Below are 26,771 nucleotides of genomic sequence, written 5' to 3'. Positions count from 1 at the left end.
GGGAGAGATTGATTGTCTTCGAAGCATGTTCTTCAGGTTAAGATGTGCATAAAGTGAAGCTGTGAAATATTCAGCCAAAACATGGGCTGTATGCGGTTCCAATTACGTTGATCTATCATTTTACTCCGGCCGCTGTGCTTGTGGAGGGCGCTGATCCAGTTCCGTAGCAACCTGTACTAACACACTAAAACATTTATTTAATATCATTTTCATCACTGCTCATTAACACGTTCCCTCTCTTATTCTTCTGTCCACATTTTAACACATCTCTTTTATACACACACCCACAGCACTCCTCACACACACACACTTCTCTTCACTGCATTCCTCAGTTTCTACACACTTCATACTCCATGTATTCTTTCCCATATTTCTGAAAGAAAAAAAATCATACAATCAAAACCTGGATTTGTCCAGACCACCTGAAGGGATGCCTCCTACAGCCTCACTGGCCGTACTGCTGGGCTCAGCTTTGTGGACAAGCGCGTTCACCGTCTGGCCTTTTCCTTCCGATGCAAAAGTGTTAAACACCATAAACTAAGGACAGAGTCCTTCCCACAACAGTCCTGAAATCAGGCGTCGTATTTCTGAGGTTTCCCTCCCAGTGGTCCATCTAAAACAAATAAACAGAAAACCCAACAACAGCAACAACAAAAAACTACAAACAATAAAAAACTCTTATCCCTGTCAACATATCTTTTGTTGAAATCTCCCAATTCTTTGAATCTTTGGGCTGAAGGAAGGACAGTACTCGGTGTATAAATGCTCAATCAACAATCATTTATTTCCATACAATTCAACACTTAAGAGCATTAAAACCATCATGATGGGGAGACCTGCCTGCAGAGGGTCACAGCAAGTCTCAAAATGGTGACGGGTTACTCAGCTTTTTATACCCTCTAGTGGCCCCCACCTAGTCGTAAAAGCCTAAACATTCACATTCTTTCTCTCTTACGGCGCCTAAGTTATGACCTCGGCTTCCTTATTTCTCTGCTCTCTGTAAGGTGGGGGTCTGGAATGTGGTCTGTTTCTTCTATTATCTGCACAAGGTCCTCTGCACACAACATTCTCTTCATGATTCAGCAGTATGAAATGTCAAGAAACAGTGTAACACATTCAACAGTGTCGAGTAATACAGGTCAATCCAATAGATCTAATGATTTTCACACTCTTTTAAGTCAGAAGTAAAATGCAAACTAAAACTACATATTGATCACACACTCTATGTTAAAGGGTATAATATGATCTACAGCAGTATCATACTTCAACTACTTTGATTACATATATAAGGTAACATATGATAACAGAATAATATCACACTTTCCATCACACAACCATCTTCCACACACTTGGAGTTTTCAACCAGACAACGTGGAGGAATGCCTCCCACTGCTCCAGTAGCCATTTTTCTGAGCCCAGCTTCCTTTGTACGAACAAGGCCTTTCTGCCTTTTTTCACTGGTGCAAAAGTGCTAAACTGCCATACACTAGAATGCTCAAATTATTGAGCTTCTAAGATCCTGCACTTACTACCACAACAAGGTGCAATTTCTCACACTAGGATACCCAAATTCGTTGAGTTTCTAGGACCCTGAATCTACTTGTTGCAGTAATAAGTAACCAAGGCTTTTCCCATCTGTCTGGTTAAGAACCCTGCCCAAATCAAAGCAGCTAAATCATTTGCAGTCCGTCTCTTGGTTCATTAAAAAATTCCTGCATGTGTGAGTCGCTGAAGCACATCTTGTGGTTCCTTCTTTTTTTGAAAACAAAGGAATGGTGGGACTAAGGCAATTTTACCTCAGGAAATTCAAATTCAAATTTTATTTGTCACGTACACAGTCATACACAGTACGATATGTAGTGAAATGCTTGGACAACTGCTCATGACCTAAAGAAAACAAAAAAGGAAAAGGCTATGAATAAGATAGGAAATAAATATGAAAAATTAAAAAGGGTAAATTTAACTAGGAAGGAATAAAATATAAATTAAGGTTAAAAATGAAATAACTGTACAACACAAATTAGAATGAAGGGTAAATTTAACTGGGAAAGAATAAGATAAAATATATAAATTAAAGTTGAAAATAAAATAACTGTACAACAAAATACACAGTATAGAACTATATAAGAATGTATGAAGAAATATAAATAAATATATACACAATAACAGCAGCATATACACAATGACAGCAGCGTGATTTAAGTGATGAAGTGGAAACAAAGTCCAGAAAGTCCAGTGTGTGTAAGAACTGTATGTGTGGGTCAGTACTGTGTGGTGGTGTGATTGTGATTGAGAGACCGTATCGCCTGCGGGAAGAAGCTCCTCCTCAGTCTCTCTGTGTTGGTCTTCAGGGAGCGGAATCGCTTTCCTGACCTCAACAGAGAGAACAGTCTGTTGTTGGGATGGCTGAGGTCCTTCACCATCTTCCTGGCCTTGGTCCAGCACCGCCTGCTGTAGATTGAGTGCAGGTCAGGGAGCTCGGAGCGGATGGTGCGCTCAGCTGATCGCACAACCCTCTGTAGAGCTCGTCTGTCCTGCATGGTGCTGTTCCCGAACCAGGTTAAGATGTTTCCCGCCAGGATGCTCTCTATGGTGCACGAGTAAAAGTTCCTGAGCACCTTGGAGGGCAGTTGGAAGTCTCTCAAGCGTCTGAGGTGGTAGAGACGCTGACGGGCCTTTTTCACCACGGTGTTGATGTGACAGGACCATGACAGGTCCTGCGTGATGTGAACTCCGAGGTATTTGAAGCTGTCCACTCTCTCCACTGGGCACTCGTTGATGACGGGGGTCTGGTAGTTCCTCTCCTGCTTAGTGCTGAAGTCCACTATCAGCTCCTTTGTCTTACTGATGTTTAGAAGGAGGTTGTTCCTCTGGCACCAGTTCTCCAGATTCCTAATCTCCTTCAGGTAGGCCGTCTCGTTGTTATCAGAGATCAGGCCCACCACGACGGTGTCGTCAGCAAACTTGATGATGGTGGTGGAGCTGGTAGTGGCCACGCAGTCATATGTGTACAGAGAGTACAGCAGGGGGCTCAGAACACACCCCTGGGGGGCTCCAGTGCTGAGAGTGGTGGAGGCTGAGACATGTCCGCCCATCCTTACTGCCTGTGGTCTGCCAGTTAGGAAGTTGGAGATCCATTGACACATAGATGAGCTGAGTCCCAGATGCTCCAGCTTGGTGGTGAGTGTGGAGGGAATTATGGTGTTAAATGCAGAGCTGTAGTCTATGAAGAGCATTTTAACATAATTCCCCCTTCTAGTGTCCAAGTGAGTGAGTGATGTGTGGAGGAGATGAGAGATGGCATCGTCTGTGGAACGATTTGGACGGTAAGCGAACTGTAGTGGGTCCAGTGTGTCTGGTAGTGAAGAAATGATGAAGTCTCTGACCAGGCGCTCAAAGCACTTCATCACTACTGAGGTGAGGGCTACAGGGCGATAGTCATTGAGAGAAGCAGGGTGGGGTTTCTTCGGGACAGGAACAATGATGGACTCTTTGAAGCATGTGGGGATCACCGACTGAGATAAAGAGATGTTGAATATCTCAGTGAACACAGGAGCTAGCTGGTATGCACAGTCTCTTAGGATACGACCTGGGATGCCGTCTGGTCCTGCTGCTGATGGCCAGTCACTGTGTGCCCGTAGTTCAGCGAAACTCACCGGAGGAATCCTGCCTGACAACGGCAAATTGTTATGGAAAATTTAACAATTACCTGCAAAACACCCAGTGAGCTTGATTTGAAGTGGGTTTAATAAACACATTGCAATATGGAGAGAGCATCCCAGTGAAACACCAGGACCATCTCTGAATTGTGGCCACCGCCCTTACATCATATATACAGAGACACAGACAAAGAACATTCACAAACTCTTACATGTTGGCCCCTCTCACGTGGAGCAATACCTCCTCCCTCAGAGAGAATTATGACCTTGTTTTCTGCTTTGGCGTCACCTAAGGATTTACATCCCTGATAAGCAGGACTCCCACTATCTGTTTAACGGCCTCACTGTGTTTACGTTCCACATGCATGTAAACTATGGACAGGAGTGCTCTTACTATAGTAAAGTGAGAAAGTGATTGTCATGTTTCGGCTGTGTGGCAGGCAGGAGAGGACCCAAACGCAAACTCACGGGGACAGAACTTGAACTCAAAAGCACAGCTTTAATTGCTGGAAAAATAGAACACAGGCAATACAAAACTAAACTGGGAAAGCTAATCATAAAGTATACCAGGAAACACGGAGAGCATCACACACAGCATGAGGGAATTTACGACACTGACAAAGAGAAACACAGGGCTTAAATACACAGAGGGATAACGAGGGAATGAGACACAGTAGGAGAGCACAGCTGGGAGTAATCAGGCTGGACGAGACGAGCAAAGCAGGACACATTCACATAAGACACGGACCATCAAAGTAAAACAGGAAGTATCATACAGAGACGCAAGCTTGGCACAGTGGAGAAAGCAACTAAGAAACAGAGACATAAACCATAAGGCAGAGGACTCTAAGAACCGAGGGACAGAGGGGAACTCAAACATGCCGACACAGACTTACACAGAACAGAGGGGACACAGAGAAACATGAAGGGCAAGGGATCGAAACTAGAAACCATAGAATAACTCACACAAGTACAATATTACAAACATCACAAGGAACTAAAAATGCTGGGTCAAGGGACCCAGGACCGTGACAGTGATATTACTATAAATAATGTGATATGATTAAATATGTGATTAATACATGAGAAAAGAAATCTGCCACAACACTATTCAGATGTGAAATTAAGCAGGTTCTTTGAAACTAGCAAATTGTACAGGATATTGCAAAGAAAGGCGTCTGGACTTCTTTAAGTTACTTGAAGACGTTTCACCTCTCATCCGTCTTCAAGTAACTTAAAGAAGTCCAGACGCCTTTCTTTGCAAGCTCCTTTGACTACGATGACCTGGATGACTGAGAACCTTCACAGACATACAGGATATTGTACAGTGTCTGTGTGAGTTGTTAATAGAGGCCATGATCAGGTGGCCTGTGGGTGACATCATGTTTGTGGCTGAGGCAGCAGGCTCTGTGTGCATATCAGTGACAGGGCGTAGCTGCATGTGTGTGATGATTTAATAAACTTTGCAGCACTTTGTTGTCAGTCCTAGTGCAGCTTGTGAACCATACCAGGATGTACTGAGAGAGGACTCTCAACAGAACATCTATAAAACGACAGCAGACAGCCAGCAGCTACAGCTAACGCACATGAGCCAAATGTTGTGCCTTTGTACTCCTGGTTCCACGTACAGAGACATTCTTACACATTTGTACTTATGTGAGCTCCAAGGTTCTCTGAAGCCTTAATAGTGTACTTGTGTCAGAGATTGTGTCTCAGTAGCAGCAGTTTTTGTTTGTTTTTTCTTTTTGTTTTTCCAGACGAGGTATTCTGGACTCTTTGCTCTGTCTAAATGCTGGAGGTCAATATTTTGTGGATATCACCTTTTATAAACAGCCCAGATCTGATAGTTCACACATCCTAATTGACTCGGTAAGGAGGTCTTCATCTATTCAGATAAAGTGATTGACATATTCCCTGAAATCCTCCTACTAACAGTAACTGTCCAATCATAGCTGAGGAGATAAATAAATTTGGGAAGATTGCATGGTTTCAATTTTCAATTTTTCTCTTCAAAATTAAATGATGGGATGTGTCTACATGAGGTGATTTCTACATGTTTAATCATGCCCCCCTTTTTTCAGATTAGTCTTTTTAATAGAATTGGGTCAGTCCAAAATTTCTGCTCCCAGAGCGACCTCGACACTTTTCACCAGTTTCACTGTACTGGATTGGCTGTCAAGCCTGGCCCTCAGGAGTCGCTACCTGAAGTCTGCGAGGGACTCATCGTGAGCCTTTCAGCACAAATCCACAATGGAGCTGTCCGTAAGTAGTTGGACTGAGATGATCCAGGACTGAGACAATGGAAAAGATGAGTGTTTCATATGTTTATATCTGCGTTTTACCTGTGGTCAGTTTGCAGGTGTAATGTTATTGGCTCTACTGGACCATCCTGCAGTAAACTGGGTGGGTTTTGTGACTGTAAGGCCAATGTGATTGGTCGTTGCTGCGATGCCTGTGCCCCAATGACGTTTGGCTTTGGACCTGAAGGCTGCAAACGTAAGAAACCCAAACCAGAGGGGAAACACTGCCTTTCGTTTTCTCTCTGAGCGTCTGACAGTTGATTCACAATGAATTCTCACCTTTTTGTAGGATGTAATTGTGACCCCCATGGCTCTGTGTCAGAGCTGTGCGATCAGGTCAGTGGTCAGTGTGCATGCCGTTCAGAGATTACGGGTCAGCGCTGCAAACGCTGTCAGATGGGATTCTGGGGATTCCCTTCATGTCGATCGTGTGAATGTAATGGGCTATCAGAGGTGTGTGATGGATTTACCGGAGACTGTCTGAACTGCAGGGAGCACACTACTGGACCCAGCTGTGAAAGGTTAGTCACTGACAAACAATGGACTGTGAGGTCAGGTCCTTAATCATTAATATGCAAAATTATCATGATCAATGGCCATGAGTACCATTCACAGAGAGTTCGGGAATGGCTGCAATCACAGCATTGTAAGATGGTGACAGATGTACCCTTAGGCCCTCTCCTCGACTCAGAGATGTAGTACATACTATACTCCATAATGATGAAGAACAGAGAGAATTAGACAAAGGGCTGGGTTTTCAGTTTTCAGCTATGCAGCTTTTATCTGCAAGTAGATGCAATTTCAAAAAAGGAACCTTTGTTTACTGTAACTCAGCTGGGTTTTTTTCAGCTGAAAATTTCCCTCTGAAAATGTCTTTGCTACGTCTCTGAGTAAATTTATATAAATTAGATTTACTCAGGAAATAAGTGTGCCAGTACTTACTGCTGAGGGTCGGTACCTGTTCAGGTAATCACGATAAACCTATTTTGATGCAGGTGTGTTGAGGGTTACTATGGTGACCCAATCTCCAGACAGGCCTGTCAGCCATGTTTGTGTCCAGATGTTCTGAGCAGTGGACGATTCTTCGCCACTTCCTGTCAGCATGACCCACAGTCCCTCAGGCTCATCTGTAAGTGCCAGGAGGGGCACACAGGTAAGAGCCAGTATGTTTGCATTACTTACTTTTACCTTCTTTACATAAAAGAGGCAACCAGACAGACAGACAGCAGCGATGCTAAGAGTCAGTGTTTAGCAGCAGATTTTTGGAAAGACACATAAAATATATCACTCTCCATTTCCCTTTTAGGTGTAAGCTGTGACAGCTGCAGCCCTGGTTTCTATGGTGATCTGACATTGCCAGGTGCAGTCTGTAAAGAGTGTCCCTGCAACAACAACATCGACCCTGATGATCCCAACTCATGTAACAGCACAACAGGAGAGTGTCTACACTGCCTTCACAACACAATTGGCCTGCACTGCCAACACTGCAAACCTGGCTACCATGGCAACGCCTTAACCCAGGACTGCAAAGGTGACAACAAAACATAGAAACTTCATCTATCATCCTTTCATCCGCTTACATGTATGCAAAACCTCATCGGGGCACCAAGTATTCCTGTGTCCTCTAATGTGTCCCTTTTTTGGTGGAACCCACAGTCTTCACCCAGCTGGACACCCAACCCACTAAACCTCCACTGAGAGGCAACTTAAACATGTCTTGATCAGGTGCCTGAGCTACCTTAACTTTCAGTGTAAAGGAGCGCTGGTTCTTGAGTGTCTGTAAGGCTGAGTGAATTGAAAACTTTAAATTCAATCTTGACTAGGGATTCGAATTGATAAGAATTTAGCAGTTTCAGTTCTATTATTGATATCACTTATCAATTCAATTCCTTCCCTTATCAGTTCTCACTGGCTCCACTTTGAGAGTCACCACCATCAATAATCAGCATATCAAAGAAATTACACTCATGCACATTCACTGCATGCTGCGGGTCACATGTTTGTGCATGTTGGAGGTGCTTCCCTCTGTTGTGATCAGTGTTGGTGTCGTCACTCAACAAAGTAATTATTACACATATTACACAGAGCAATTTTCTTCAAAGTATTGCAGTATGTTACTTAATTACACCCAGAAGAAAGACATTCGTTGGTCTACTTGTTACGTTACTTTCATGTTACTCTGTAAAAATATCTGAAATGCACTGCTTCATGATCACCATTTAATAATATGAACCTGAGGCCACAGCCCCACACACTAAAACAGATCTCTACCCTAATAGAATAGAGTAGAATCCTTTTTTTTTTCTATACACATGTACAATCTCCTACTCAGTGCAGACATTTGGGAAAATAAAAGCCCAGTTCTGCACCACTATAAACATACAAATGGTATTAAAAAAAATATATACTATTGGAAAAATAATATGTTGGATCTAAGTTTCTCTGGTCCCCTCCCCAATCAGACCAGGAGTGACATGTTTAGCCGCATGTTCTCCTTAAATTGCTGGCTGTCTGAGTGGTGTCCCAGAAACGATGTGGGCTTCATAGATAATTGGCAAACCTTCTGGAGGAAACCTGGTCTTGTTAGGAGAGACGGCATCCATCCCACTTTAGATGGAGCAGCTCTCATTTCTAGAATTATGGACAAATTTATTAAACCCCCCAAAATATGACTATCCAGAGTTGGGACCAGGAAGCAGAGTTGCAGTCTTACACGCCTCTCTGCAGCTTCTCTCCTCCTGCTACCCCCCCAAAAACCCATCTCCATAGAGACTGTGTCAGCTCCCAAACAGACAAAAAACAAACTAAAAACCAGCAACAAACAACTTAAACATAAACAATCACAAAGAAAGAACAATACAGTATCCACATCTGAACCAAAGAGTAAAACAGTGAAATGTGGATTATTAAATATTAGGTCTCTCTCCTCCAAGTCTCTGTTAGTACATGACTTAATAATTGATCAACAAATCGATTTACTCTGCCTTATAGAAACCTGGTTGCAGCAGGATGATTATGTTAGTTTAAATGAATCAACACCCCCGAGTCATTCTAACTACCAGAAATCTCGAAGCACAGGCCGAGGGGGAGGTGTGGCAGCAATTTTTCACACCAGCCTATTAATTAATGAAAGACGAAGACAGACTTTTAATTCATTTGAAAGCCTGATGCTTATCCTTGTCCACATCAGATGTAAAAAGGCCAGTCTTGTTCGTTATCATCTATCGTCTACCTGATTTCTCAGACTTTTTATCTGATTTAGTGCTCAGCTCAGATAAAATAATTAATCAAATCAAAATTAAATCACTTTTATTGTCACATCACATGTACTGGTACAGCTCTCTGAAGAGCTTTGCAGTTGTAAGCGGTGCTGTTGCCGTACCAGGTGGTGATGCATCCAGTGAGGATGCTCTCAATGGCACAGCAGTAGATGGTCCTGAGGATGCGGGGGCTCGTGCCGAATCTTTTCAGTCTCCTGAGAAAGAAGAGACGCTGCTGGACCTTCTTCACTGTTTTGTACTGACCATGTGAGATCCTCTGCCAGGTGTACACCTTGGAAGCGGAAGCTGCTCACTCTCGCCACAGTTGATGGTGGTGGGGGTGTGTGCTTCTCTGCACCTCTGGAAGTCCACTATCAACTCCTTTGTCTTTGCGACGTTGAGGGTGAAATGGTTGTCTCGACACCAGTGGGTCAGGGCACTGGTTAGCGCACCTTTGGTGATAAGACCCACCACTGTAGTGTCATCCGCAAACTTCACAATGATGCTGGAGTTGCTAGTGGCCGTGCAGTCATAGATGTAGAGTGAGTACAGGAGAGGGCTAAGTACACACCCCTGTGGAGCACCTGAGTTCATTATGATGGGGGATGAGGTGAAGCTGCCAATCTGACCACTTGGCGTCTCAGACAGGAAGTGAAGGATACAGCAGCAGAGGGAGCTGTTCAATCCTAGATCCTGCTGTTTCCTGTCCAGCTTCGAGGGAACGATGGTATTGAATGCTGAGCTGTAATCTACAAACAGCATTCTCACATACGTGTCTCTCTTCTCCAGGTGTGACAGGGCAGTATGTAGTGTGAGGGCTATGGCATCATCAATGGACCTGTTGTGGCAGTATCTGAATTGTAGAGGGTCCAGTCAGTTGGATAGTGCAGAGCAGATGAAGTCCCTGAACAGCCTCTCGAAACATTTGCTCATGATGATGATGCAACTGGTGTCTTGGTGCAAAATCAACAATCTTGTTCTCAGTACTTCAAAAACCAAAGAACTTATAATTGACTTTAGAAAGAAAAAGACAGAGTTTTCACCCGTAACTATAAAGGGAGACTGTGTGGAGACGGTGACGGACTTTCGTTTTTTGGGAGTCCACATGGAGGAGAACTTGTCCTGGAGTATAAATACCTCTGAGCTACTGAAGAAGGTCCAAAACAGAACTGTACTTCCTGAGAATTCTCAGGAAGAATAATATCACACAGAAACTGATGGTGTCCTTCTATAGCACTACCATTGAGAGTGTAACCCTGACTCGACCCAAAAGATAACTGGTTGCCCTCTCCCTATGGTGAAGGATTTACATTTCAATTCAATTCAGTGATGTGGGTCAGGGCTACCGGTTGCCAGTTGTTCAGTGATGAGATGGTGGAGGATTTGGGCACAGAATGATGGTGGCCATTTTGAAGCAGGCTGGGACTACAGACAGAGTCCAAACAGGCACAGTTTTGGTGAGCGGCCACGTGGCCAACAGCTGAGCCAAAACAGTTCTGCTGGGCGGCTGTGTGGCCAGCAGCTGAGGCGAATGAGCAGGTCCGGAGGCCGACCACGTGGAAGGCATTGGTGGCAGCTGAGCAGGTCCGGAGGCCGGCCACGCGGAAGGCAGTAGTGGCAGCTGAGTAGGTCCGGAGGCCGGCCACGTGGAAGGCAGTAGTGGCAGCTGAGCAGGTCTGGAGGCCGGCCACATGGAAGGCAGTGGTGGCAGCTGAGCAGGTCTGGAAGCCGGCCACATGGAAGGCAGTGGCGGCAGCTGAGTAGGTCAGGAGGCCGGCCACGTGGAAGGCAGTAGTGGCAGCTGAGCAGGTCTGGAGGCCGGCCACATGGAAGGCAGTGGTGGCAGCTGAGCAGGTCTGGAAGCCGGCCACATGGAAGGCAGTGGCGGCAGCTGAGTAGGTCCGGAGGCCGGCCACGTGGAAGGCAGTAGTGGCAGCTGAGTAGGTCCGGAGGCCGGCCACGTGGAAGGCAGTAGTGGCAGCTGAGCAGGTCTGGAGGCCGGCCACGTGGAAGGCAGTGGTGGCAGCTGAGCAGGTCTGGAGGCCGGCCACGTGGAAGGCAGTGGCGGCAGCTGAGTAGGTCAGGAGGCCGGACACGTGGAAGGCAGTAGTGGCAGCTGAGCAGGTCCGGAGGCCGGCCACGTGGAAGGCAGTGGCGGCAGTTGAGCAGGTCCAGAGGCCGGCCACACCGGTGACAAGGTCCAGTCAGCGGCCTGGAAGGTGGTCGCTGATGCCAAATCCAACGTGTATGAGGAGGCTGCGGCGGAGCAGCAGCTGCAGACGACACCGTGGGAGCCGGCGGAGGAGCAGTTGCAGGCAATAGCGTGGGAGCCTCTGGCTGGAGGCAGGCAGGGCCAGCGGGTGCAGAAACCTGGGCTAGTAAATCTGGTTCTTGAGCTGGAAACAGATCAGCTAGCCTGACCAGGGATAGTGCTAGTGCGTGAAAGGCTGGATCAGGAGGTGGATGAAGTGGTAGACTGACAGGTGGAGAGGCTAGCTCTTCCGAGCCTCTAGGGAGGTCAGACTGGGTTCTAGCTGCCCTCAGCCTGGGCGCTGGGACAGGCACGGGAGGTGGTTGGACATCAGTCACACCCACCCGAGGAACATGAACAGGTGCAGGAGCGGACTGGGTCACAGCTGCCCTCAGCCTGGGCGCTGGCACAGGTGTGGGTGTTGGCTAACTGATAGAGGTGGAAATAATGACAGGGTGAGTGATACTGGCAGGTTTAGGTGCATGAATATTTTTAAGAGTGGCCTGGGCTGATGAAACCGGAACAGGCTGACAGGTAGGTGAAGAAGCCGGCTTAGATAAAACAGTCTTAGAATAAGCAGACCTAGGGTTTGCGTACCCAGGAATCGTGACAACAGATTTATCCAATATTATTCTGGCCCTTCTGCCACCACTATTCACAGTCTTTAACTGAACAGTCTTTGGGGGTGTTGAAGTGCTGTTATTGTCTTAAATAAATACCAGCTCAGAGGGAGCAGAGCAGAAAACAACTTCCCAATCCACATCCTCATCCAGGAGGGAAACTCACCATGAATCAGAGATAAGTCTATTATTTGTTTTAAGTGAGGAAACGGATGACGAGTGTGGAAAACAGTCACTGGAACTCACCACCGGGAGTTCCTCAAAATAGTCCATTTTATGGTGGCGTTTGCGCCGCTTTCTCCGGGAAGAGGAAGCGGGCAGGGTAAACAGCTGAGCCTCTGGCACGGGAGCCTCCATTGAGCGGAGGTGGGAGACGGAGCCGCTGTGCCGTGGTGAGGCGGAGAGTCTGGTGAGTGAAGCAGCCGACTTGCCCGTCGGCTGCCTCCCTCGAGGAGCAGAGCAGTGAGGGAGTGAGCAGCTGAAGCTTGGCCAGTGACACCCACTCTCCGCGGTGAATGCTTCGATGCAGGAGAGGCAGCAGGCGGAAGAACACGGCGTCCCCGAGGCCTGCCCAGAGCCAGACGAGTCCCTGCAAAGACGTGCTCTCTCTCCACGAAGAGCCGCTGTTTTCCCCTAATCTCCTCCGTCCAGTGAAGGAGCGCTGCCTCCTGCCGCTCGAAAAGTTCAGAGTCCGCTGGGTCCACAAGGCGGGGTCGTGTCATTCTGTCAGTGGTTGCAGTGTGGGTGACGAAAGGAGGACCCAAACGCTGGACTCACAGGTAGGTGAGAACATCTTATACATACATACAGTTTACAAGACACTGCAGAGGGTCGTGAAAACTGCCCAGCGCATCGCCGGAGCACCACTTCCTGCCATAAAAGACATCTACAGGAAGCGGTGTCTGAAAAGGGCTAGGAAAATCATCAAAGACCCCAGTCACCCATCACATGGACTCTTCACCCTCCTGCCCTCTGGGAGGCGCCACAGGAGCCTCCGGACTAAGACCACCAGGTACCGGAACAGCTTCTTCCCCACAGCTGTCAGACTCCTGAACTCTGCCTCCTGACATCTGACCCACGTTAAACTCATGGACTGAACATACACACACCCACAATGGACAACTGTACCCTCAAACACACAATAATAACATGGACTGAACCACCACTCACAACCACTAGCACTTTATATAGCCTCTGTAGAAACTATCTACACCCTCACTTATCTTAACTGCACTACTGTATAGCTCTGTGTAAATAATCATTCTGTACATTCGATAATCTTTAATCCTACAACTGTTTACAACTTGCATAGTTCCCATTTCTGTATAGCTGTATATCTCAGATTCTGTAAAGTTATTTATTTCATATTCTGTATAGTTTTTCATATTTATATCCTGTTCATAGCCTGTACATAGCTTGTACTCACTACAGCCTGTACATACTTATAGTTATAGAATATTCACAACATACTTCATACCGTGTACATTATAACATACCATAATAGACCCATTTCTGTAATATACTTACATATCTATACTATTGCTAATATATATTGTAATATATCTATATCACTAACTACAACAAGTGAAGTCTTAATTTAGGTTTTTTGTTATTCCAAATAAATATATCAAAGATACTGTTTAACTTATCAAAGAATTCTTTTGGAAAAGGCAGAGGAAGTGACTGGAACAGATATAAACATTTTGGTAATATGTTCATTTTTATAATGTTTCTATGGCCATTCACTGATATGGCCATTGTCATTCATTTATTTAGAGATTCCTCCACTTCACTAATCAAGGGTCATAGTTTGTTGCTACAATGGTGTCAATGTCTGGGGTGATTTTAACTCCAAGATACACAAATCCTTTTTGCATTAATAAGCGAGGTTTGTATAATAGGATTTAGCCTTTCATCCTTGTTCAGAAATAGGATGGAGGATTTTGAATCATTATAGCCAGAAATAACTCCATTAGTTGCATTAATTTTGGTATACTAATGGAGAGCCTAGTCAAAAAAATCTATCAGGTCATCAGCATAAAGGGCCAATCTATGCTCTTGATCTCCTAACTGGAAAACAAATATGTCAGTTCTCATTCTAACATCATCGCCAGCTAAGAAAAATAGCATTGGAGATAACGGGCACCCCTGGCGTGTGGAACGCTCCAATGTGATAGGGTTAGAAACTTGTTATCTGTTAAAACATTAGCTTTGGGATTTGTATACAAACGTTTAACCCATTTGAGAAAAGTGTTTCCAAATCTATATTTTGGAAGAACATTAAATAAATATGACTCCTGTATTCTGTCAAAGGCCTGACGAGCATCAAGTGATAATAATGCTGTATCTTTAGCATCAAATTTCTCATGAATTATAATCAAAATCCTTCTTATGTTGTGAAACCCTTGACGTTTTAGTACAAAGCCATTTTGATCATCATGAACTAAATGTGCGATACAGGAGTCTAATCGTCTTGCTAAAACTTTACAAAGTATTTTAGTGTCAACCACCATTAGTCTAAATGATGAACTCTCTGCAGGGGCTTACCAGGTTTCAGTAGCAAAGTAATCATTACCTGTTCCAGAGTAGGTGGGAGAGTTTCATTTACGCTTCTTCAGGGTAAAAAGAGGAAATGTTAATTTTTCTTGGAAATTTTTACAAAATTCGACCGGAAAGCCATCTGGCCCAGGTGCCTTACCACTGTTAATGCTTTGATAGCCTGTGATATCTCTTCAATAGAAGTCCGTCTAACTCCTGCTTTGTGTTTTCCATTAGTGTCTGGAACTGATTTTGATCTAAGAATACGTCCTGTTCTTCTGAGGCATAAGCACATTCTGATTTATACAAATTTTCATACAATTCTCTAAAGCTGTCATTAATTTCCAATGGATCTACTGTTACATACCCTGAAGAGGTCTTTATACTATTAATTGCTCCTTCACTCTGCATTTTCTTAATTCTCCATGCCAAAAGTCTACCTGCTTTCTCTCCTTGGTCATAATAAGATTGCTTCAGCCACATTAGACTTTTTGCTGCAGGGATTATTGTATTGTTTTAGGGTCTACCTTACAATGTAAACGCCTTGAGGCGACTGTTGTTGTGAATTGGCGCTATATAAATAAAATTGAATTGAATTGAAATATGGAGACCAGCACAAAGAGACTTCAAAGCAGTCGTCATGGTGATCCCACTGTAGAAGCATGAACAGGTAGAGGCTGCAGCCTGATTGCAGCAAGTTTTTTACTTGTTGTTCAGGCTCTGGCTGCTGGGCTGAGGTCTGCATTTACTCAGCTTTAGCATCACTCTGGGTTCTTGGCTAGCTTAGCATTAGCATGCCATCTGTGAAGGTGCTTGCAAAGAGCTGAAGTTGTGTTAGCAGAATAATGCAGCTGTTTCTGTTGTGGAGCAGTCTCCACTTTACCATAAAATATCCATATTCATGCTGTAGGCTGTGCCACTATTTTCCTTCTCCTGCACACAAACTGAAATTAGCTGATTGTCCAAGTGCAAGCAGAACCGATAAGTGTGATCGATAGGCAAAGCATTTTTCCCCTTTTTCTTAAGGACATGACTTCATGATATCAGGTACTGTTTATCTGCTGTAGATATCGTTTTAGGCCTCACACTTCTTCTTTAGGCCTTCACTTTTCCATTGTCCTCAGTTTTTTTTTTTACAAAGGCACGCTGCTCACAATGCCAAAATGTGCAAACTTTTCAGCTAACAGGTCTGCGAGAATAAACTTGCTGGTGCAAAAGTACTATTTCATGCTGTCAAAATGTGTTGTTTTTTTCAATTAAAGCTGTGAAAATGCTAAGGAATGTGTTATGTATTTTTATGACAGGCTGCTAGTAGCAAAGTATCTAAAGATCCTGTTTAAAACCTGATTCTTACTATAACCATTTTAAAGTTAAACTGCAGTTTTGAAAGAGGGATGAATGCTTCCATCATCAATAATCTTCTTGCATAAATTTTCTTCTTTATTGCTCCATCTATACTGTATACCCTGTATTTCTTTTCTATATTTCACAATGGTCTGACAAACACTAAAATAAAAGTATTTTCCAGAATGCTCCTGTGATCGACGGGGGACTCAGGAGACTCGGTGTCCTCTGGGGAGACCCTGTTTCTGTGATCCCAGGACAGGACAGTGTCCCTGTAGGACAGGTGTGATAGGTAAACTCTGTGATGAATGTGAGGACAGATACTGGAATCTGAACATAGCCTCGGGATGTCAGCCCTGCAGCTGTGACCTCATCAAATCTATCTCCAACATCTGTGACAAGGCAAGAGCTCCACAGCCACAGACAGTGTCGGCGTGTGACCACAGGGTTCAGTTTTCATTTATCATTTAGGGTGTGAGACTGTCACTCTGCTACTCCTCTCACCTCAGAAAAACAGCCTTGTGTGTTTGTGTGTCCATTTCAAGGTTGTTTTTATTTCAAATAAAAAACAAAATTATAAATAATCACCTGCAGTAGATGCTGATGGTTAAACTTTGAATGAATGTGCTGTGACATATTCAGGTAACTGGACATTGTCCATGCCATCCTGAGTTTGGAGGAAGGCACTGTGATGAATGCAGAGAAAATCATTTTAGGAATCCAGACCTGCAGTGTATCTGTGAGTAATATTTCAATGTTTCCTTTAAGTGGACAATTCTTCTTTTCTTTTCTGACATATGTCTCCAGTGGTGTTTATTCATATAAATCGTTCCAAAGTTTCAAATATTGAGGGCAGTGAACCAAAAACCAAAAAAAGGGTGCAGACTGTTCTGAAGACTCATTTTATCACACTTTTTATACTCTTTGATCTGCTTGATGTCGCAGGATGGGGATATTCTTATATGGTCACTGAAAGAGCTGCACTCAAAGCACAACATCCACATCTACCACTTCTGTCTTATTTGGAAACTTTGCACTGTTCCAGGAAAAACGCAGGTCAAAGACAGGGTGTGGAAGAGAACCAGACATTAATATTAACTAATAATTAAATGCAGACAGGTGTGTAAATACATTGGTGCATCCTGAGAATCCCCCAGCAGCCTAGACAACTGATCCAACCCTATCTATATGCTTTAGAACAAAGGAAAGTTTGAAGCCTAATCTTAAAAGTAGAGATAGTGTCTGTCTCCTGAATCCAAACTGGAAGCTGGTTCCACAGAAGAGGGGCCTGAAAACTGAAGGCTCCGCCTCCCATTCTACTTTTAAGGCATAGACACACTGATTTATTGAGTTTACAGTTTATTGGGGGAAAGTGTATTCTAAGTAGCAGCAGCGCAGGTCCACTTTAACCTTTTCTAAATCCCCCTTGTTTTCATGCGAAGATACCATGTTTTATCTTGTTTTCAGCTTGTGACTGCAATCTGGAGGGAACCAAACAACCATCATGTGACCCTGAGACTGGCAAGTGCATCTGTCGGGCGGGTGTAAGCGGTATATTCTGTGATGAGTGCACGCCCGGCTTCAATACATTATTCCCAGCCTGTGAACCGTGCCATCCCTGCAACGCACTCTGGACTCAAATTGTCACTGATGTCCAGCGAGCTGCCCAGAAAATGAGGACCCTTATCCCTCATAACAATGTACAGCCCACAGATAACCAGCACCTGCAGGAGATGATTAACATGCACTCTATGCTGGACAGCCTGGCCAACCTGAGAGTAATCTCCCCACCAAGCGTGGAGAAACTGGAGAAAATGTCTTTGAAGGTTAGGTAAGGCATGAGAGGATGAACTTAAAAGGAACTCCACTAATGCTAAATGTAAAAATATACAGTATACTGGAAAACTCTTGAGTCATCCCTCATTTCTTTATATTTTGCTTCCAAGGAGCCAGACTTTCCCGTAATTTTGTAAAGTGTTTTTGAGCATAGTTTCTGAAGGTCTTTCAAAGTTTTTCTTTGGACATAGGCTGCTTTTTTACTCATTTTCAGTCCAGTTCTTGTAACTTACCAGATTCAGAGGAAGGAAATTTGATATGTATCTGAAGTGCCAGGCCTAAAAAATTTGAACATTTCAGATGAACAGTGTCTAAAACATCATGTCCTTAAGAAATGCCAAAAAATTTATTAAACTAAAATCTGACGGACTGACAAATTTAAAGGAGGTGGTCAGAATTAAGATCTTTGATAAAACTGATGAATGCAGAAAAGTACCATCAGCTTTGATCCACCATACAAAACCATGTAATACCAAAACACATAACAGAATACTGTTAGACATGGAGTTGCTTCCCCATAGCCTGCACATCAACAATATTTAAGCAGTGTGGGATCATCATCCAAAGAAGCACTTTGGATGTCCTTCAAGAAGCGTGGAGAACTCTTTCTGTGGACTAAAACAAATTACAGAAAGCTACCTCAGAGAGCTCAATCTGTGCTGAAGAATGAAGGTGATCATACCAAATACCAGAGGTTGGATCAAGTCATTGTTTTGCAAGTCTCAAGTAAGTCTCAAGTCTTTATCCTCAAGTCTCAAATCAAGTCTCAAGTAATGTCAGGCAAGTCAGAGTCGAGTCTCAAGTCACTGGTGTAAAAGTCCAAGTAAAGTCACAAGTCTGAAATTTTGAATTTCAAGTCCTTTCGAGTCTTTAAAAAAACCCGAAAAAAGCATGTTGCCATTATATGCTAAATGTAAATATTAGACCATGTAATTTTAAAATCTGTGTTTTTCTCAACACATGACAAAATAGTGAACTTGGAAAATATACACAAATTGTGAAATTACACCTCTTTAAAATGCAGCTCAATTAAACTTAGCTCCAAGAATAATTTTCACCGACAGTTCTGAGATAAGCTGCATGTTATTCTTGGATGCGCTTGTAGGACCGGCTTTAAAATCGCATGACAAAAATATCATACACATTAAAAAAAACTGCATCACCAACGTAGCCTGGACAACATTTGCCAGTTAGATGAAGTCAGCTATCTCATCGTAGCATATTTATATGCATATTTATAATCATACGGTTCTTGGAGTGAGTGCATACACTCATGAAGTTTAGTAACTTCAGGTCATGCAACAAGCCCAGGTACAGTTTACCGACGGATGGGTGCAGGACCTTGAAATGCACCGAACGAAGGACCATCGTACGTATCATAATTTTACCAGTCTCACAAATCGTCTTCATAAATACACATTCGTTAACCGTTTATTAATATAACCTTTGAGCTCAACGGTAATTAATTAGTAGTGGAAATAATTTCTGGTTCATTACAGAAATGTAGCAGTGACAATAATATTGCATGTTGTAATCGCACTGGACAATTAGTGATACAAAACAACTGTTTTATCCTGTGAATAAAAGTATATGTTTTTGTCAATGTACCATAATAACAGAAGCGAAACACAATATTGTGTCAGGACAATTCACTATTTATGCACAATAAATAAAGGAGCATAGCGCCACAATTTCTGTTCAGCGCCAGACTTGCTTGTAACCTATATCACCAATTATGTTAAGAAAAATGACGTATTAACTACAACAGCAGACTGACCTTTGTGGAAATGCTTGGAGCAGACTAACCTGTGAGCTGGAGTGTTCTGGGATGTTAAATTTGGTCTTTGAATGGCTGCAATCCAGGCCACCCGTCGCCTCTTTGTTACTTTGGAAACATGGCTCGAACAATTTCTCTTCAACGACGTAATCCGATAACAACCGATCTCTTTACCCGTCGGCTTCCCGTGGCTGTCATGCGACCGGCTATTGCAGTTAATAATACAACAGCTTCTTGACATTTTTGTGTTTCTTTTTATCGCTGTGTGACTGATTTCAATTGAAAGCCTGCATGTGCTAGTACCGCTTGCCACGAGTTCCCAGAATCCTTTGCGGTTTTACCCCTGAATGACGTCACATTTTCAATCTCTATATAATATGCATGTTAAATTTTATATTTGGGGTGAAATATCAAGTCTTCTCAAGTAAACCAGTTCAAGTCCAATTCAAGTCCCAGGTCATTGGTGTAAAAGTCCAAGTCAAGTCACAAGTCTTAGAACATTTTTTCAAGTCAAGTCTAAAGTCTTAGAACATTTTTTCAAGTCAAGTCTAAAGTCATAAAATTAATGACTCGAGTCTGACTCGAGTCCACACCTCTGCCAAATACTGACGTTCAAGTTTGTTAGAATTGTGCAGTCTGTTTTTATCTATTTCAATTAATGGCTGCATGTTTCAATAAATAGTCACATATTTGCCTTTAACTTAGCAAAATATTAAGAAATGAGGTTGACTCAAGACTTTTTCACAATACTGTACAATCAAAGAGCACTCAGGAAGATTTAGCTTATGCTGAATAATCAGAGTGTATTCATCTCACAGGAAGGTGAAAGATGCCATCGACACAAATGTGATCCTGATTGACATGTCTCCCCTCTTCAACACTGAAATTGACGACATTCATCTAGAAATCATGAACCTTAAGAAGAAACTCACCAGTGTGCCAACTGATAACGTAAATGACCAACAGAAAGGTACATTCCTTTTTTTATATGTTTTGTTTTTAAAATCACATCACATCACATCAGAGGATTTTAAACATCTTCAGATAAACTACACAAGATCCTTTTCTGAGTTTTTGAAGACTCCACATTTAAATTAAAGATCAGGACATGCACGGTCTTAATGTGAAGCTAAATACCTAAAAATGTTCACTTATCTCTAACAGAAAGTGAAGAAACATAAATATTCTCAGAAACTGCTTTCATGGTTCAGTTAAAAACAGAGCAGATCTATTTGTCAGGCAATGAATTCATCTTTTTAAACATAAACCTTTGTTTTCATCACAGAGCAGACTTCATGTTTCATGATTTCACTTTCTCTGCTTAGCACGTGTCTCATCTGAACCTGTTGTAGAGCTGTTGGATGAGATCCAGACGCTTTACAGATTCTTCATGTTGGAGGATGAGAGGGTGGGAAATGTCAGCAAAGCTGTAGAGGACTCCATGGACACCAGACAGGAAGTCAAACACAAACTGAGCATGTGCAATACAGGAGACCTTGCACTGCTGAAGAAGAAGGTCACAGAGCTGAGTGTGGTTCAGCTCAAACAGAAGGTGACTATCTTTACCAAAAGATAGAGATAAAGATATCTTTATCTTTACCAAAGAGGTTTGAGTTTGAACCTGTGGTGCGGTCACTGACTGGGAGCAACTCAGCTCCTATAAAACTGGAGGGTATGGTGATCAATAATTTTTTAGCCAATGATTTAAACGCAATTCAATTCAGGTTTATTTACATAGCACCAAACCTTAAAGCTGTTGTCTCAAGGTGCTTAAATCACAATCACAGTTCAGCAGATCAGAGTTGATGCCAAACTCAGCAGACATGTTTAGTTTATAGCACTCTCCATTAGAAAACCCGAACACTTAGACAAAATGTCGAGCGTCTCCTTGCTTTGAGCAAACCACACCTGTTTTAGCCAGTACCGTTAGGTCACACAGGTACACCTGAAAACCACTGGCACATTTCCTACAAAGAACAAACCTATGAATTTCGTTTGACCCAATGATGTTGCATGACCATCACCAACACCAAACCTACCTTTCATTAAGTCAAGATAAGATGATGTAAACATGGAAATTGTTCTTTGTTGGAAAATGACCAATCTAGAACAACCAGATGCAGTTTGTCAACAAACAAACAAACCAAAAACCCTACAATGTAAACATTGAACTGTAAGGTCATATGACTAATATATCACATGAGTAGCTGCAGGATTAAATGAATAGCTGATTGTCCTGTTGTCTCAATGCTGCTGTGAAAATCATTGATTCCATATAATCAAATCAACAATGACCGCTGGGTAAATGTGAATACTGTTTAAGCAATTTGTTGTGATGCGATAAAGGTCTGTGGTGATCCAGGTTTGGAGGACTGTTCAGGGTGTACTGGAGCTCTTTGTGGGCGTGATCTGGGGAAGAGGAAGTGCGGAAGTCCAAACTGTAAAGGAGCTGTTCATGTCAGTGAGGATGCTTCTAAGACTGCAGAGAAGCTGAAAGACCAGCTCATGAATTTGCCTTCCAGACTGCAGGACACCAAGAACAAGGCAGGTCTATACTGGAAACACTGGTGAATGCTCTACTTTCTATGGGAGTGGGTGAGGGTTAAACACAGGTTAAACCTGCAGGCCTCTTACCAAGCACCACGTTGGTTTGGAAGTGTGTTGGTGGTGTGTTGTGGTGTCATTTGACGAGACCAGTGAGTTTTGCATCTACATTTCTTTGATATTTGTGTGTGATCGACAGAACAGTAGAGCTCTTCCTGTTTTACTTTTTTGGATGAACAAACAGAAAAGGTTTTTTTCAATTTGATGACTCAAATCACACTTTCTTTTCTTCCTCACAAAGATGTTTTTAATTTTGCAGATGCTAGTGTTGTAGCATTATAAACTTACGTGTAGACCAATTACCATAGTGTAATATTTCACATCCCTCTCCACAAACTAAATCTTTTAAAAGGTGATTTCTTTTGTCAGATCAATAATGCCAATGAGATGACTTGGGATGCCAAAAACTGGGCCAGAGATCTGCAGGACCAGATCAACAACAATACAAACTCGTGTGAGAGAGAGAAAAACAAAATCAGAGAGCTTATTCAGCAAGTCAAAGACTACCTGATGGGTCAGTGCTCACTCCACATTCATTAACTTATTGTTTAAAGTTGTAGAGCAATCATGTACAGTGTGTTCTTTCTCAGCCTGCAATGATCATCAGATCATCTCACTTTCCTCAGTGAGACATAGATCATCATCAAATCAACAGATTTAAGAGACAGTAATTCAGATCATTTATAAGCCACATAAAAGGACAGATGTGGAGGTCCTGTACAGCCAGAATAGAATAGAATAACCCTTTATTGTTGTTGTACTTGTACAACAAAATTGTGGGTGCTGCACACCAACTGTCCCAGAATAAAATATAAATAGTAGACAAATAGAACTAAATGATAAGTCTCAGTGTAGGTCCTCAGTCAGGTCACGGAAGCCTAAGGAGTTTGGAAAGAAAACAACTGGACATCTTTAAGTTTGTGAACATATTTCATCCAAGAGGCTTCACCAGGTCTAAAATTAATTGATGGATCATCCCATGTATTTAAACTGTAGTGGGGGTTGTTCATTAAGAGGGTCATGGGTAGATTCACCTGATCCAGCCCTAACTATATGTGTAAACATACACGGCAGACCCAGTGGCATTTTAATACTTTTTATTAATGCTTTGACGGATGCTGTCCACAATACTCACAGAGCTGCCGCTCTACTGCTGCCCGCTCAACATTATCACAACAACAACGCCAACCACAGGACCCAGTACAATATTCAATTCGTGATTGCGGATGCCGTGCAGGTGCGCCCACCTCCTCTGCACGGCACCGCAATCACGGGTGTGCCATGGGCTCCCCAGTTTCACCCATTGTGGCCAATTTGTACATGGAAGAAGTGGCAAAGAGGGCTTTGCTATCCTACCCTGGAACACCATCAAGCCGTTGGTTCAGATTTGTGGATGACACCTGGGTGAAAATCAAATCTCAGGACATACCACATTTTACGGATTACAATAACTCGGTGGACCGACACATCAAATTCACCAGGGAGGATATGAAATAATTGCAGGTTAGCCTTCTTAGACTGTGAGATTTCCATCAGTAATGGGGGACATCTAAAAGCTGACGTGCACCGTAAACCTACACATATGGATAAGTATTTAGTCTGGTCAGAGGGCCCGGTGGCGCCAGTGTCCGGCAGCCTCGCCTCTGTCAGTGCGCCCCAGGGTGGCTGTGGCTACAATGTAGCTGCCATCACCAGTGTGTGAATGTGTGTGTGAATGGGTGGATGACTGGATATGTAAAGCGCTTTGGAGTCCTTAGGAACTAGTAAAGCGCTATACAAATACAGGCCATTTAAGGCTTGACTCTCATCATCCACTGGAGCACAAACTGGGTGTCATTAGGACGCTACAGCACAGAGCTAACACCATCCCCACTGACACAGTGGCCAGGGAAGCAGACGAACATCACATGAAGAAGGCCCTGAGTAAATGTGGTTATCCCAGCTGGACTTTTGTCAAACCTGGGAAGGCACCTAAACAAAGCTCCAGCCGATCCAGGAGAGAAGGACAACTGCTGTCTAAGTGAAAACCTGTAGTAGTGATCCCGTAGGTGACAGGAGTATCGGAGCAGCTGAGACGCATTTTTTCTAAACACTGCGTCTCTTTGGCTTTTAAAAATTGGTCCACCCCAAAGATCGGGTCCCCCGACACAAACAGAGTAACATAGTGTACGCTGTTAAGTGCCAGGAGGATTGCCAGGATTTATACATCGGGGAAACCAAACAACCTTTGGCGAAGCGGATGGCAAAACACAGAAGAGCTACCTCGTCAGGCCAGGACTCTGCAGTCTATTTACACCTACAGGCCAGTGGACACTCTTTCAAGGATGAAGATGTACACATCCTGGACAGGGAGGAACGCTGGTTTGAGGGCGGAGTCAAGGAGGCCATTTACGTGAAAAGGGAAAGACCATCTCTGAATTGAGGAGGGGCCTAAGGGTACATCTGTCGCCATCTTACAATGCTGTGATTGCAGCCATTCCCCAACTCTCTGTGAATGGTGTAAATTAGGCTTTATACATTTAGTGTTTCATGTCCACTTTGAGGCAGTACCCACCAGATGGTAGCAAAGTACAGGATGGATCCTTTGAAGTCAGAGAGAGAGAGCGTGGCTTTACAGAGAACGTTGGTGCTGTTGTGATGCTGCTGTATGTGAGTATGTAATGTTTCTCTGCAGGAAACCTTTTCATTGCTCTTCACATTTCCTCCCTGACAGATGACATGGTTCCTCCAAAGGACACTGAGAAAATGGCACAAGCAGTTTTGAGAATCGAGCTCCCACAGTCACCTGCTAACATCCAGTCCATGATCAGCAACGTCAATAATTTGCTGAAAAATGCCACCAGATTCCTGGAGGACTTAAAGAACCTGGACAAGCAAGCCAAGGCAGCCATGGACCTGCAGCAGGAAGCTTTGGAACTCAAGTCAGTGCTGAGAGCATAAAAATGACATAAAAGCTTAATTCAAACCAAAAACTTTAAACTAGAAACTAGAAATGAAATGCAACCTTTAGCCTAAAACAGAGGTGGGGGTGCTCCAGGCCTCAATGGCCAGTGTCCTGCAGGTTTTAGAAATGTCAGCTGATTTAAATGGCTAAATGACCTCTGATAGCTTTAACTAGGCACAAACCTATTGCTGCAACAACCGAGACAATCCACTACAATGGCAAAAACAACACACCAGACACCAGAGCTATTTGTGTGATCTCGTGCATGAGGGAGGTGACCGGGACGAGCGCTGTTCCTGCCGCTCAAACGCCAGTCACTATATGTCAGCCCCTCTGTAGTCTGCTCTTTATTGTGGTTACATGAAAATGCATAGTCTCATTAACATATAACATATCAACCAGGCATGCGGTCCGCCTAAACAAAGGGCTCTTATACTCAAACAGATAAAGTAGGTGTCCTCCTATACTATATATCAGAAAGAGAAGGTAAGACCTCTATCATGACCTTAGGACGTGTGGTATGCCAGAGCATTCTGGAACGCACATAGAGTCTTTGCAGACTACTGAGGATCAGGCATTATATCATTATGCAATCGATTATATACCTCTCAGCATATATGATTATATGTTTCTAAGAGCTAACAACCTCCTCAACATGTCTTGAAGTTCTCCAGAGGCCTGGTAATAAACTAATCATGTGATTCAGGTGTGCTGACCCCGGGTGCTATCTAAAACCTCCAGGACACCAGCCCTTGAGGCCTGGAGTTGCCCACCCCTGCCCTAAAACCACCATCAGCTGCAGTCCCGCTGACATCCAGCAGAGGCTCCAGCAGGGAGTCATCCCCATGTTTTTTTGTTTTTTGTTTTTTTGTTTTTTGTTTTTTTTTTTCCACCCCCATGGATGGGTATCGTTTAGGTTTTATCCGATACCGGTGCCAAACCAGTACTTTTGAAACGGTGCTGGTGCTTAAACGGTGCTCGAACCGGTGCTTAAAGAATGGAGAACACAAACTTTGTCCAAAAATCTCTTATGTTATTATTTTTAGCAGTCTCTTTTTTTCTGCAAAATGATTACCAGGTTAGCCTTTTTTGCAGCTATAGGGCATATATGGTATCACTCTATCAAACAAGAAGACAGCCGCATGTAACTACGACGGTGTTTGCTAGTTCACCTTACGTGCATTAATGTAATAACGTGGTTAGCCTACTCAACGTAAATTACACACGAACAACATTAAGCTCCTCACGCAGAGAAGAACGGCTGCTGTTGCATCATCATCCTCATCATTTCTGCTACACTGGCAGGGCTAGGGGGCAGGACTCTCCTCTTCAGGTGCGTGGGGGATGTTGCTAACTCCGGGTCCAATAACAGGCAACCCACCCACAGTAGTTGTGCTCGGTGTGAGGTCTCACAGCAAGCTATCAAATACGGTGCATTTCTCAGCTTTAAAAAAAATGCTATACGTCGCCAGGTGTTTCATCAGATTTGAGGTGTTACCTCCTTTGCACAGTATCACAGTATCAGCTTAAAGCACTTGTTGCAGACTGTTGAGTTTGCATCTTTTGCTGTGAAGTACAGCCAGACTTTTGACTGCTTCGCCTTGGGCATTTTTAATCTGTAGCTCTGCAATAAAAGAC

At 43.5% G+C, this 26,771-nt stretch overlaps 1 protein-coding gene across 1 annotated transcript in view; it reads left to right on the top strand.

Annotated features, from left to right (window-relative positions):
* The window catches only part of LOC146666998 (laminin subunit beta-4-like), a 78,018-nt gene that overhangs the window by 45,285 nt on the left and 5,962 nt on the right, over positions 1-26,771 (top strand). The window contains exons 20-33 of the mRNA XM_085415157.1: positions 5,417-5,528; positions 5,741-5,921; positions 6,012-6,155; positions 6,249-6,480; positions 6,955-7,112; positions 7,266-7,490; positions 16,157-16,374; positions 16,615-16,711; positions 17,440-17,803; positions 20,404-20,555; positions 20,911-21,137; positions 21,932-22,129; positions 22,559-22,703; positions 24,903-25,110. Coding sequence (XP_085271283.1) covers positions 5,417-5,528; positions 5,741-5,921; positions 6,012-6,155; positions 6,249-6,480; positions 6,955-7,112; positions 7,266-7,490; positions 16,157-16,374; positions 16,615-16,711; positions 17,440-17,803; positions 20,404-20,555; positions 20,911-21,137; positions 21,932-22,129; positions 22,559-22,703; positions 24,903-25,110 — 2,661 coding nt within the window. The remainder of the gene's footprint in view (positions 1-5,416; positions 5,529-5,740; positions 5,922-6,011; positions 6,156-6,248; positions 6,481-6,954; positions 7,113-7,265; positions 7,491-16,156; positions 16,375-16,614; positions 16,712-17,439; positions 17,804-20,403; positions 20,556-20,910; positions 21,138-21,931; positions 22,130-22,558; positions 22,704-24,902; positions 25,111-26,771) is intronic.

Source organism: Rhamphochromis longiceps, linkage group LG7 (genome assembly GCF_057381845.1).
Source record: "Rhamphochromis longiceps isolate RC_006_pf linkage group LG7, R_longiceps_female_GT1.1, whole genome shotgun sequence".
Lineage (NCBI taxonomy): Eukaryota > Metazoa > Chordata > Actinopteri > Cichliformes > Cichlidae > Rhamphochromis > Rhamphochromis longiceps.
This window is presented reverse-complemented; position numbering and strand designations above follow the sequence as displayed.